We start from the raw sequence: 14523 nt of genomic DNA, 5'->3' as shown, positions 1-14523 counted from the left end.
TTTCAGTTCTTATATATTTGTTAGCATTGGTGTTGGCATTATTTCCAAATTTAGCAAAGCAGTGGTACCTTACTGGGTACTGTATTTTCTTAAAATATATGTGTGCGTTCTAAAACAGATCAGCAACATGGTCTAGCAACTCTTACAACATTGGTAAGCCAGGCTGGTTGTATTGTAAACAGTATTTTCTTTGAATAATGCTGTTATATTTATTTTGCATTATGCCAATAATAACGGAAGTTTGAATGACAGGATGAGAGAAATACAAGAAAATTATCTACATGAAATAAACGGGCAGCTCAGCATTTGCCAGACTTGAAAATCAAGTAACACAACAGTGCATAGTCACTATACGTTGCCCAATTTTAAATCTCACTGAAGATGCATACGTAAGCAAGAGAACATGAACATGGCATTAAAAGAAAAAGTGTATGTTTGTGTGTATGTGTTACATAGATATAAAAAAGAGTGGGACACATTTAAGAAGTGTTCAGGGGCATTGAAAAGAAAACTGGAGTGTTCATCCTGTACACCGGTAGAGTATTTATAAATATTCTCATTCAGAATGTTTGAGTTGTGTTTTTTTAACATTTAAAGACTAGCTTTGCGTGATAGTTTAGTAGATTGCATAGGATCCGTAAGAATTGAAATGGCAGTGCTTGAGAGAGGACTCAAAAATGAACTGATTTTGTAGTCTATTAAAGAGAATATAGTAACAACTGACCAAATACAATTAAAAAAGAACCTCTGAGAAGTCTCTTTTTCAGCTTGCTTTCCATATTTATAAGTTTTATCGGTTTGACATTAGAGATTGTAGAACAGGGTGAGGACAGAGAACTAGAGATAAATAGTTAACAAGGCCCTTACTGAAGCGGTTGGGCCAGCATGAGCCAACACGAGAGAACTTCCCAGATGCTGCAGAAGTCTTGTGCCATAAGGGTGGCTGGAGTTCTGCCTGTCTGTTCTCCAGTCTCTCAGGATGACATTTGAGGGCAAGTCTCGGATTAGAGCCCAAAATATAACACCATTTCCCCAGAGTACTATACCAGTTTCTAGTTCAGAGACTTCCTGAACGAGGCAAGTCTCTGTGCAGTTCGCAACGCTGAGCAGATTTCTCGTTCAGTCTCCCCTTGAGTCTTGCAAGCTTCTGATAGTTGTAACATCCTGTGGTGAGGAGTTTCTATAGACTGTGTGGTGTGAAGAACCACTTCCATGTGCACCCTGCCACAGCTGGCTTTTTCAGTGACCCTCACTCTTGTGCTGGAGGAGGTAGGTGATGCATGCAGCTGCTCCTAGGTGCCCTGTTCGTCCCTCCTACAAGTCTGTGGGTCGTATCGTACTTCTGCAGTTTTAATCTATTTAAGAGAAGATGACCAGAACTGTGCCTGGTACTCAAAATGCAGTAGATCTATACGCGTTCATAGTGATTTTCTGGTGGTTTTCTACTCCCCTCTTGATTTCTATAATTCATTTTGTCTGTGGCTGAATATTAAACCAATAGCACCATGAAATACCTACTGTACTACTGGAATCATCTCCATGTCAGCTAAGCCTTTGAGTGGTTACTGAATTATATTTACCAAGTACAGCGACACTAACATAAGTGTTAGCAAGTTTTGTATAGGGAAACATTTTTTTAAAGACAAACCAAACCTATAATCACAGAAATAAAATTACAAGAAGCAGTTCATATACACATGTAGTAAAGGCATTTAACTTTTACAGTCTGACTCATCTTACTCAAGACCAAGTAGTTGCACTAAATTCACACCTTAAAAACTGCAGCGTTACCCTTTAAATCTAGTGATTCAGTGCATTAATAATCCTGAAAAAAAATGAATTCTTTAAGTCAGTTAAATGAAACTAACTTTGGAAGAAGTACTTAAGGACCTTCAGACAGAGGGAGTTAAATACTTTTTTCAAAACCACTTTCTTTAAATCTTGTGTCGTAAATGCACGAAAATAAAGTCTTGTAAATTCATTTGCAGCAAGAGTTTGCTTGATCATTTTCAGTATTTGTTCCAGCTCTTAGCCGTTATTGTCACATTGCAGGGAGGAGGCAGCACACAATGCAAATTCATGTGAATGTTTCTTTAAAAGTTTCTAGTGTAGGACAATGTAAACTTAACTGTATAGAACAAAAATACTTTTCCAGACTGTAAGCCTATATGTTATACCATCATAAAATGCCATATGATTGCTCCTTTTTGTAAATTAACATGTACTAGGATTTTAAAAAACATTTGTAAGCAAGTACTATTAATACTTCTCTTACTCAGAAGTATACTTGTAATCTGAGAGTTTTTGTAACCTTCATTTCATTGTCTGACAGTAGTTAGGCCTGTCCTACTACACGACCTAAATTATTGTTGCTAAATTTTATAATGGGCTCCATAATTTAGAACAGCACTTACGACAGTGCAGAAGGCTAATAGGTGCCTATGATAGCAAAAGTTATTTCTGTAAAATCGAATTGTATTATGTCAACCATTTGTCTTTCATTTTTATATAAATATGCTGTTTACTTATTGGTGTGCTCTGTGATTATCCTTATATTTGAGCTGAACTTTTCATGTGTTGGGATATTTTAGGAATTTTGTTTTAAACTGTAAAGTATGTGCAAATCAACCTGTATCACAAGGAAAACAAATCTTTTAAACAATGATCTCTGTTCATGACACCGTCATGTTAGTGATTAACATAAAAATTAATCTCTATTTAGTTATGCAGTGTATTCCTAAAAGTTCGCCTTTTTTAAATGCTACACAGTTCATGGAGATTAATTTTAGCATGAGTAGACAAAAGCCATAACATATATCAACTGTGCTCAGTGAATGCACCAACAGTCCACGTGTGTATACACTTCAGTGTGGGTAGTGGTACTGGAATCCTCAGCGACTGCGAACGTGAAAAGGCGGTTGTGGGTGGCTGGGGTGGCTGAGGCATGTACTGTCACACTCACAGTTTTGCTTTCAGCTCTGTGGCCCTGCCCCTTTCCTGTGCTGCTTCTGGTGCTTCTCTGACCACTGTTGAGATGCATGCTGGCATCTTCACTTTCTTATTAGGATGAGAAAAATAATGTTTACTTTGATGTAGAATTTGCATTTTAGTGTGTGAGACAATAATCTTGCCATGGTAGATGCATTTTCAGTTACCAAGCATCAGTCTGTCCGAGCACTTTGCTCAGGATTTAAGTTACCCTCCAGAGTTGTAAGGCTATTGACACTAGTGGTGGAGTTAAAATACTTGAGTGTTTTTTAACAGTACGTTTCCATACTCACAAAAAACCCCAACCCTGACAACTTCTTCCAAGATTCATTATTAGAGCTTCAAAACAAAATGAAAAACTGAGGGACTTTGGCTTTGCTTGATGTAGCAGGGCTCGGTCAAAGGGAGCAAGTTTTTACTTCCCCGGGTTTCCCAGAAAAAAGCATCTCTTTAAGTTGGCTCTCCTTTTTAATAAATTAGTTTTAGAAACAGTTAAAATTATGCAAAGTTACATGCTTAATATATATTATTTAGTGCTTATATAAGGAATATAAATGAAGTAATAATTTAAAAGTTATGCAAACTAGCCACCAACACCTACCAGGCATCATAGTAATAACTGGTAACTCTCAAAAGAACAAATTATGTACTCATTGGATATTTCAATTTTCAGTGTTAACATTCATTTGTTCAGTGCTGTGTGTAAACTCAGCGTGAGGTTTTTAGTCTAGAAACTAGATCAAATTGAAATTAAAGATCAATAAGAAAATTGAAAAGCAGAAAGCAGATTTTAATATATAAAAAGCAAAACCAGTAAGTTGCGCTGTACGTGAACCTGTTTCCTGTCATGTGGAAGTAGCAATAGATCCCATTTAAAAATTGATGAGGAATTTTCTGCCTGCTGCCCTAGGATATAAATCTGCTGTTGGAGACACACAAGGAAGCTGATACCATTCTTAAATCAAACGGGATGATGCAGTCTGTTAGAAACAGAAATAAGTATTTGGGACAGAAATGTGCAGATTTTTGAAGGTGAAGACATTGATCATACTTCATGAACATTTACATGGATGTATGGTGTATTTTTCTTTGTGTTCACCCACTTTGAAGCTGTGGTTATGATGGATGCTAATTGAAAGATGCAGGCAGGTTCTTAACGGTGCTTTCACATTCTGTTTTTTTCCTGAAGCATTTTTTTGCCTTTATTTTTTTCCTGCAGCATCTGAGTTAGTGGTGGGGGTTTTTTGTCTTACCGTGTTTTTCATGTTTATATATGCAAAAATTCCTTGCATAATTTTTTTTAAATCGCTGGCCTGTCCCTGGGTAGCTCGCTCTGTATATTTCTGTCTCTTTGCTTCAGACCAATCATCATAATATATCCAAAAGGGTTTTTGGTACATGTGGGGAGGGAGGGTGTTCGCTTTAGGATCTTGTTTTCCTTAGGTTATTAGGTATTTGTTGCTGTTCTTTTCCTTACTCCTTGACATTCTGCTTTCCATAAAATAAATTCTCCCTAGCTATATATTCTTCTTATCTTATTTTGGAAGGGAAAGTGAGCTTTTTGGGGTCCCTGCATTTGGGAATAGTAAGTAGAGCTGGTGAAATAGCATCCCAGACTGCTCCCTGTCCCAGTCGGTGTGAGTGAAGTTCTAAGCAGATCCTGGCTGTGTTACACCCTGGGAGCAGTGGCTCCAGAAATGCCTCAGGAGGTGCTACTCCATTCAGTAGCACTTGTGTGGCAGTTGTTCAGTGCATGGCTGCTGTCTTTTCTGTCTTCCAAATAATACCAAACAATACATATCTGCAATGTTGATAAGAATCAAATGATGGAATAATAAAATTACTTGAATCTAATGTGTTCTTTGGGCATATCTTCTGGTGGTTTTCCTAGTACAGGGACAGTACTTCCATGTAGCTACTGGGTGACTCTGACCCCTGAGTATTTTTTCTGTAGTAAGAGTATTACTGCTTTAGTTTCTTGTATGAATGACTTCATCAGTGGTTCTGATGTCTGGTTTTGTGACAGTCAATATAAGCTGACATTTATTCTGCTTCTTGTTGGAGTAAAAAATCCTGTGTTTTTTGAGTTAAACTGCTTCTAGTACCATGGCAATTCTCAAGTGCTAGTCCATGTGTGCAGAGCCAGTTGCTAAGAGAACACGAACACTCAATTTCTCTGTAATTTGCATATAAGATTGTAAAATTTCTAATGTTACATCATTTTTAGGAAGTGTTTATCAATAATAAAACCATGACTGTAATTTTTTAAAAAATATTGTCTGAGTACAGTGAACTGTTTTAAACACAATCCAATGAAAAACCAAAATAACTCATTGAATACTTAATTATTCTGATATCCTTTAATAACCCTAATTATGGCATGACAGCTCTGGTGGGTAAAGACAGGTATGTTTCCTGTAAGGACTTCCAGTAGAGAGGTCTTGCTACTAGTGACTCACAAGAATTTTGAGAGAGAGAGTATTTCTAAAGGCTTGTGGTTGTATTTGCTCATCATGTGAGTTGATCTAACAGCTGGTCTGTTTAAATTATAGTAAAGATGAAACATTGTGTGATATAGACAGTTCATTAATTAGAAGAGAATTATGCTGATATTGAAAGTTATGTTCTGGTTTTATTCACATTGTTAGACTGTATTTTCTGATCTAGCAGCAGAGTGACAGAATTTAATAAAATTAAATTTGGATATTACTTAATGCCATGTTTTGTATTAATCTGTTAATAGAGAAATGGCAGTATTATGATGGTCTACTGTTAGAATCTTACCAGAGTGGTGATTTCCTGTCTAGTAACTGTTTTTTTTTCTTTTTTTCCTTTTTTTTTTTTTTTTTTTTTCCCTTCTGGCATGTTCCTGACGCTCCTACTTGCTTTTGGGAATGAATATTTTGATCCCTGTGAATTGTAGAGCCTATTGTGAAGAATGGCAGGCCTCCAACGTCTCACAGCATGCACTCATTTCTCCACCAATACACAGGATCTTTCAAGAAGCCCCCTTTACGGAGACCCCATAGCGTCATAGGGGGCAGCCTCGGCTCTTTCATGGCAATGCCCAGAAATGGGAGCAGATTAGGTAATTTACTACATTGTTTGTTTTAAGTTCATTTTTATGTGAAGATTGTCTGTATTGATTCTTAGCAAGAGATGTGGTTATTCTAATGCTTTAATAAATCTCTGGGAATGCAGTAATCTTTTTCTGCTGTTGTTAGAGAAACTTGTTTTTAAGGTAGTGAATGTCTTAAATGAAAAAAGGTTTTCAGGAGGAATGCAATTACAAGAACACACAGAAGTCACCCGTGAATTTTTGACAAGTTGCAAAGCTACAAAAGTTAGAAAATATTCTTTGTTAATACTTTGCAAGAAACCTGCATGTCCATCTCAGTTAAGCATTGGTGAGAACTACCATAAATTGAACATGATCAAAACAGAGGATAATCATCCTGTTTGTGGAAATTAAAAAGAACTGCTATATTACTTAGACTTCTGATTATCATGAGAAAAAAATCTCCTTTTTTCAGTGATAAATTAAGGCAACTTAACTATAATTAGCTTTTTATTGTGGTTCTGTGGGGAAAAAAAATTACAATTTTTTTTTCTTTTCCTTCAAGTAATCTGTCATGTTGTTGCCTCCAGTCACCATTAAAGTTTTACCCTGCTTTTATGTTATTTTAAATTATGCTTAATCAATTGATAGTAGAAAATGAAAGTCACAGTTTAATTAGATTTTTATGAATTTTTCGATCTGCTGCTCTCCTTTACAAGTGTGTGATAAACTGCTTTCCTTCAAGATTAAGCTATAAGTCTTCAAGATAGTAGTCAAACCACTTAAATCCTCCTCTGCTGTAACATCACTCGTCATGTTCAGAACCTTGCCTTTTTATTGTTTGTGCTACCATTCAAACTGAAAAAATAATTGTCCTCTTGAATGGACTTTAGCAGCTGTTATCACAGAAGAAGACAGGTTAGTGTGCACGGTTTGACTACTGTAGCAATTTCTGATTTCCCTCAAGTCCTATATACTTTTTTTTTTCTTTTTTACCTAGCCAGGCTTTGCTTAAGTTGCCAATAATCTAACAGGAAGACAAAAGTAATTGTGCACTTGAATCTCAGTTTAGGGATATTTAGTCTTTTATGGATTATTTGACAAATCAGATGTATATAAACGGTGTACAGGAGCAGCAGAGATGTATACTCTTGTATAAACATTCTAAAGCACTTTAAAAATGTAAATTTACCAATAACTTACTTCTCTTCAAAATTTAACTGACCTTCAAATCAGCTTTGCAAAACAAAAATTGGTAAACAGTTTTTGGTTTCTTTTAGTGATTTTCAGGTTTTCCCAAAACATTATTTTTCACCTGAAAAAAATACTAACAGGTAAGTATTGCAGAAGAATGCCATTAGTTTTATTTTTCGCAGGTGATCAAGTTTATGGGTGGTCAAGTGTTTAAATAGCACTCACAATTTTAATGTGTAGTCTGTAGGAAGTGTTTTAATAACATGTTTTAAATAGCAACAGATTCTTGTAGAATTTGTAATTCTGTTGAAGGCGTATGGAATAGATCCTACTGACTGTACATGTGAATATGTCGAATACCTCTTTTTGCTTTGGATGCAGTGATGCTATTAATTATGCTGGTGTGTTTTTTACTCCTCATTTGATAAAAATTTAAGCTACTTGTACATACTATCTAGTGGTAGAAAATACACAAGTACAAGCATAATTACTAATGTTCTTTATGCCCCTTCACATCTTCCCTCCTTTTGTGCCTGCCATATGAGAATGGTTGTTACTCAGCAGGATGCTGAGGTTTTCTCTGTTGGGGTAATGACATCAGAAATGAAATGTTCAAATAAGCTACACTACATGAGACTTTTTATTTTCTCTGCTTTCTTCATTCATCCTCTTTCTTTCCACTTTTTCCTGTATTCTAGTGGTGGAAAAATGCTATCAGAGATATATCCTTGTAATATCACAAAATGCTGGCAGTTAAAGGATGATTATGTGGTTAAAAACCAGGTTAAAATCAGACCTCTTAAAGGTCTTTTGCTTTTGAATGAGATTACTAATACAAAATTTGGTTGAGAAGCCTCGGAGGGTTTTGGAGATTTGTTTGCTTTCTGAATGCTGAACATGAGTTCCTACTGTTGTGGTAACATGTAAAATCCCCAAATACTTCTAAAATAGTTTCTACTTGGAAACATCTCTGTTAGCTTTAGGTTTTAAAAAATGTTTTGTAAAGACAAAAATTCTGAACTGATCTCTAAAAAGTGTGCCTTTGTTTACTTTTTTTGTAGTAATTTTTAATTTAGTATTCAGTTATCGTGATGATTTTAAATAACATAGATGATTCTCATGCCAAATTGTGAATCAGCCATGCCACTGATGCAAACAGAGGTCAAGCTGAGTTTTTTTTAGCTCACGTGTATCTATACAGCTTCTAAAGTCTTGCCAGAAGCATTTAACTGCTGCAGTCCATGATGGAGCCAGAGCTAATAAACCCTTTTTGGACCTGACCTGGCTGAATGTAGGGCCAACTTAGTTGTCCTTGTTTCAGATTTGTGTTACTGGAAACACTGGAGAAGCATTTGGAATGTGAAAAGCCAACTGAAGCTGGCCCACCTGATGAACCCCAATAGCAGCCAGGGGAGAATTCATCCCTGCTTCTGGCAGTGGTGTTGGTATAGTCGTGGAGAAGTTTTGTTTCTTTGTCATAAATATTGGAATATTGAAAGCTGTATGGAAGCATCATTCCTTTCGTAGTTTGGTAATGTTGACGGCAAAGGCTATTTCTCACTATAGCCTTCCTCAGCTCGAATTGTTATTTATGAAACTAATCATAAAATGTAGCCACTTCAGAGAAAAGTAAGCTTTGGAAAAGTGCACCTTGGAAAGAATCCAATATGCAAGTCACATGATTATTTTTGTAATAATTTGAAATAAGATGGAAAGATCGTGCAGTCTGACTCACTACTGACTAATTAGTGGATGTTATTTTAGCTCACTTGGAGGAGTTCTCATTTGCTGCACTGTAGGTCCCCTGTATGAATTTCTTCTGTGGTGCATTCCTCACAGCTGAACTAAGGACAGCTTTTTCTTTTAAATGTACTTCCATAGTTTTCCTGTTGTGTTGTAGTCATCTACAGCTTTTCATTACATGGTCATACCAGATATTTAATTAGATATGTAGAGTACGTTCAAATAAACATCTGTGTAAGAGAACAGCTGGGGTATTCAGTGAAAGCAATTCAATAAATTATTGAACCATTAAAATCTCTGAAGACCATGCAAGCTGACTTTGGTGCAGGTGAACATACCCGTAGAAAAGTGTAGAGAAATTAAGGAAATATTTGCATGATTTTCATCATTGCTTAATCAAATATTATCATCATGCATCTGTGTAAAATGATTAAAATTACTAGGTTAATGCCTTTTTCCTGGGTTTGTGCTACTAAAATAATGAACATCAGGGTCTACTAATGCCTTTTAATTGAATAAAATAAAAGGACACATTTATATTAGATGATAACACAGTCAAGGTTTTTTTAAAACCTTAGCAGTATCTCTGTTTAGAATATAATTAAAACATCTGCAAACCCTTGTAGATAGGAGCATTTGGGTATTTAGCCCATCAGAAATTCAGGCATGTGTTTAATGGTAGATTTTTGGATGCTACAGTCAGTATCCTGCTTAAACCCATTGGGTTATGGGTGCATAGCTTGTCCAGAATTGCCAGAGTTAGTCATATCACAGTAGGCTTCAAAATAGACAGACCATCATCTTATTTAAGTCTGAAACGCTAAATTTTTAGATCTGGGTGGTATAGACCCGCTTCGTCTTCACATTCCTGATTATAAAGAGCACAATCTCCTTGTGCCTCAAATGTGTGGGCTTGTGTTACTAGTTTCTTAGTTGTGTATAATTGCATAGGTGGTCATCTTAGTAGAAGAATTACCTTTGTCAAGTCGAATATTCTTTGTAGTTTTGAGTGTTGCATTTTGAAGTGTCATTTTTTTATAGTAATTTCATAATATGTACGCTTTTGTGAATTGAACACAATAAGTATGATGGTATCAATCACATGATTAATGTCACTTTTTAAAGAAGAAATTGGGTAATTGCTTCATGGCCTAAAATACAATAATTTCATCAGGTTTATTTTTGAGGTTGTCCAGATAACTCTCTTGTCTAGCTTCAATAAAGAAAATAGACTCTGGGGCCCAATCAATGGGCTTATACTAAATCATGAGAATAAATAGATTGGGGAGCAATTGTCAGTAGCTGTTACACTTAATTTTACAAACAGAATCTCAAGAGCTGTAATGGCTAAAAATGGATTACATAATCTCTCAGAAAAATATTTTAAAAGAGAATCTTTATGAAATAACCGATACGGTGAATGTGCTGTTTACCAGATACAACAATGCTGGCAGAACAGCTTCACTGCAAACAGTGTTTTCAGTATAATGGTTTTATATGACTAAAAATAACTTCTACAGTTCGATAGAGATTTTTAAAAAAGACAGCTATCAAGTCACTACAGCGAATAAGAGTTTTCTTAGAGACTTGACAAAAATGAGTCACGTTCTGTCTGCTTGGCTTAAGGTTAAGGCTGATCTTTAGGGACCACTTCCTGAAAATCTTTTTCTCTGGTTCAGACTGCTGTGCCTGTAGAAGCATTGAAGAGTATTTACCTCATTTAAACCATAAGATTGCTGCTTACTATGCCAGGCGTGCAGCTTATTTTTTTCTTGTTCAGTCCAAATCTGAGCATGATTTGCAGGGAAAATTTTGGTGCAATGTGGATTTTTAATCGAAATCCAATATAGATCTGCATTTCTGCTGGAAGATTTGCTTTGTGCATGAGATACCTGCTTAGTTTGTGTGTTTGATTACAGTACTTTGAATTAAAATACATGATGCTAATACCTTATGAGTTAATATTTTTATATCCATTCTGGTTTCCGTAAAAGGAAATTATTTGTACTGAGGAAGAATTGGATCCTTTGAAGTCTACGTGATTCTATGTGAGCTGAACTAGACAAACATTTTAGAAGATGTGCTGATAACCAAACATTGGCCTAAAGGCTTTGATTTTCTAGAAAGTCTAGCTTTCTTGCTTGTTGATAAAATTTGTATGTTCTCTTTTTTATTTTATTGCTGTAATGCTGTGCAAATGTTAAATACTTTCAGGTGTGTTGGAAGTAAGGCTGAATTGAGCTCTGTATGTTTTGCTAATATTAACATTTTTAATGGGTAGAGTTCTGGGAGTTTTAGTTGTTCCTCAGGTTCTCTTTTGCCCTGTACAAGATAATGCTTAGTACCAAAGATCAGGAGGGCAGGGAAACTGGTGTCTTTTGAAGCACCTCCTTTATATGTATAAGTATTTAATCTCTCCAGTAATTTGGAGTTCAAATATTTAGAGGTAATGATGAAGCATTACTTGCAGTGAATTGCTTGTATGACCAGTTTCCTGTTGTGTGTCCTTTTGCAAGTCACTTGGCTCTTTATGCTATTAATGACACCACCTTGATCCTCTCTTCATTTATTATGGTGGTTGTGTTCCAAAGTCTGGAAGATCCTGTGGGGCTTAAGAGTTTATGGATCTTATGTATATACATTACTTTTGTGTGTGGATGAAGCTAACGGATTGTGTTAAAGTACCAGTTTCAGTTGACATGAAGATCTTGCAGCATCATATAACTCAGGCAGCCTGTTACCAAATTCTTCCACAAGGTCACAAACTTCATTTAATTGCTCTAAATACCACGTCTTCTGTTGAATCCACTTGTATGTTGTAGGTCTCTATTTAAATGGTCAGAATATATCCTCTTCTTCCACATGTGCACACTGTTGGTTTTTATATCTGAAGTTTCCACATTTGGCATTTGTGAAAATGATACCTATATCTTTCAGGGTTCTTTTAAGCTTTCTGAAGATAACGTTTAGGTTGCTAACATCAGGTAGTCTGATTTGAAAATGTTAAATATTTTCAGTAATGTTTTTAGCCTAGAGCGGCTAAAAGAGGAGAGATAGTGAGGGGTTTGGGGAACTGAAGCAGTGAAGGGAAGGTGGTTTATAGGAATTAAAATTAGGGTTGGACTGCCTGTCTTTTGTGTTGGGAAACTAAGTTCTGTTGCAAACCAAATAAGAAAAATAGTGTTAAGTATGTATATGTACGTATATGTGTATGTATAAAGTAATCCTGTTCATTTTGTGATTCCTGAGCCATAAAAAGTCTATCAAGACTACCCTGACTGTGATGAGTCTTTGACTCCACCATATAACCCAATACATAGTAATGAAACAGTTGTTATCCATCTGTACGAAAGAGATATTTGGTGGAATACTGATGAACTGTTTTCATGTCTTTGGATTATTTTTAAGATATTGTTCATGAAAATCTGAAAATGGGGTCAGATGGTGAAAGTGACCAAGCTTCTGGAACGTCATCAGATGAAGTTCAGTCTCCCACAGGTGTTTGTCTCAGAAACCGGATACATAGACGAATCTCAATGGAGGTAATTTACTTTTCACATAAGGATCATCTAAGTTGACCGGAGTTGGAGGGCCCTTTAACTGATTGTTATAATTGATTGCCTTCTCAATTGACTGTAACTGTTCTGGCATATATTTCATGCAGAGAGCATTATTTTATTATTACTTAAATTCTGTCTTCCTTTGTTACACAGAAATCAGATGGTTATCTTGCCTTGCTTATGAGCTGTTAATTTTGAAAATCTAAATATGTTTTGAAACTTGAATTTGTGGGAAGAATTTAAGTGTAGCCTTTGAGTATCTTTCTGCCACATTCTGTGCAATTCACTGAGTATATTCAAGAAGATAGACTGTTTAGACACTTTTTAACTTAAGACTGTTTTCTAATCTTTATAACTAATGCTACAGCACTGATGGCCCGGACTGCTTCAGCCTTTCCCTCTCTTCCTGTTTTTTAAAGAACGGAACTTTACAGGATGGTAAACAAAAGGAGGAAAAGTACCATATGAATAACTGTGCACATAATTTCCTTTATTTATGAGTCTTATTATGAATACTTGCCACCCTTGTGCTTGCTTTGCTGTCATTTCCTTTGGCGAAGAAAACCAGAATGCTTCCGTGTGTGAGTGTATAAAAATTACAGTTATAATGATGCCTTTGTTACAGAAGCATGTAAAATTTTAGTGTTGCTGCTTTATAGCATACATACCAATATGCGTAGTTTGTAGGATTTTAAATCTTCATTCAAAGCCTGATATCAAATACAGGCTTGGGGAAACAGATCTGGTTAAGTTACAGTAGGGTGTACATGCCAAAAATATTTTATTTGTGAGGCGTTCCGTTATGCTTGGAATTCCAAGACTCCAAGCATGTAATACTGATACGATTTCAGGAACTTTCGAATTAGCTGTATTATTTCTATCATTTCTTGCACCTGGGGGGTCTTGTCTTCAAATTCTTAAATGTGTATGTTAATCTCAGGTTTGATCTAAAGACTGTTAAACCATTTACTTGAGAACTAAGGTAGGTCTATTGATTTATGCAGGATGATTAAATTAAGAGGGAAAAAAAGTCACTGTGAGTACTTGCACATCACAATGTATGCAGGAGAAAATAAATATCAAGGAAATTACTTAAAAGTGTTATTTACCTTTTGTTTATTGTCTGTTTGCATTTTGAAATGTGCATTTAGAAGGAAAGAAATACGAAAATTACTGATATATAATCAATAAACTGAAATTGAAATGCGTCAAGTCTTGCAGAGACAAAACTGACTTTTGAATTTAAAGAATGCTGTCATTGAGAGTTTTTTGGTTGACTTAAGTTTATTTTTTAGAAGTGCTTTGTAGCAGAGTAGGTGGGGTTTTTACCTAGTTGTGCATTCCAGAGGAAAAAAAATATTAACAATCTTTGTGCCTCTGGTTAAAATACCTTTCTCATCATAATCTTTCAGCTGACTCTTTCGTTGCCTAAGTGAAAAGGCCTTAAGTGATTACATCATCTGCCTGTCTTTGCCTCCTCCTGTTTTTCCCATGGGTCATTTTCTGTCAGTTATGACAGATGAATAGAATTCTCAAATGCTAATTTTCTATTAATTTCTGTGAAAAAAACTCAGCTTTGAGAGAGATTGCTAATGTGTCCACTGCTAGGAAAGATGCAGCCTTTATTAAACACCAGAGTATCCACATAAGAGTTAAACATCAAGATGTACATCCATAGAAAACCAAGTTTTACTGGTTTTGCTGTCCGTGGAATGGGATCACTTGCTTCCTTGGCCTTTGAGGCAACCAAGTAAAGGTTTCCTCTTGTACCACATCTTGCCTGCAAGCCTTAGGAAATTTGTGCCGTGGAGCTGGCTCGTTCAATAGTAGTAATTTGATTATTATAAAGTGGAAGAAACAATCTTTGTTGTGAATTAAATTTTTGTTATTTCAGTTCTGTTTTGCTGGTTTGTGGGGATCTGTCATCTCTAGACATCACTGGGTAGCCTTGAAGCCATGTTCCCTTTATAATCATTGAGA

The 14523-nt window shown here is 35.7% G+C and overlaps 1 protein-coding gene across 6 annotated transcripts in view; it reads left to right on the top strand.

Annotated features, from left to right (window-relative positions):
- CDK17 (cyclin dependent kinase 17) overlaps positions 1-14523 on the top strand; it is a 92536-nt gene that overhangs the window by 46927 nt on the left and 31086 nt on the right. For all 6 annotated transcript variants that reach the window (XM_080392650.1, XM_080392654.1, XM_080392653.1 and 3 more), the window contains 2 exons: positions 5912-6076; positions 12392-12525. In XM_080392650.1, coding sequence (XP_080248776.1) covers positions 5912-6076; positions 12392-12525 — 299 coding nt within the window. The remainder of the gene's footprint in view (positions 1-5911; positions 6077-12391; positions 12526-14523) is intronic.

The sequence above is a fragment of the Falco punctatus genome (genome assembly GCF_963210335.1).
Source record: "Falco punctatus genome assembly, chromosome: 6".
Taxonomy (NCBI): Eukaryota; Metazoa; Chordata; class Aves; order Falconiformes; family Falconidae; genus Falco; species Falco punctatus.
This window is presented reverse-complemented; position numbering and strand designations above follow the sequence as displayed.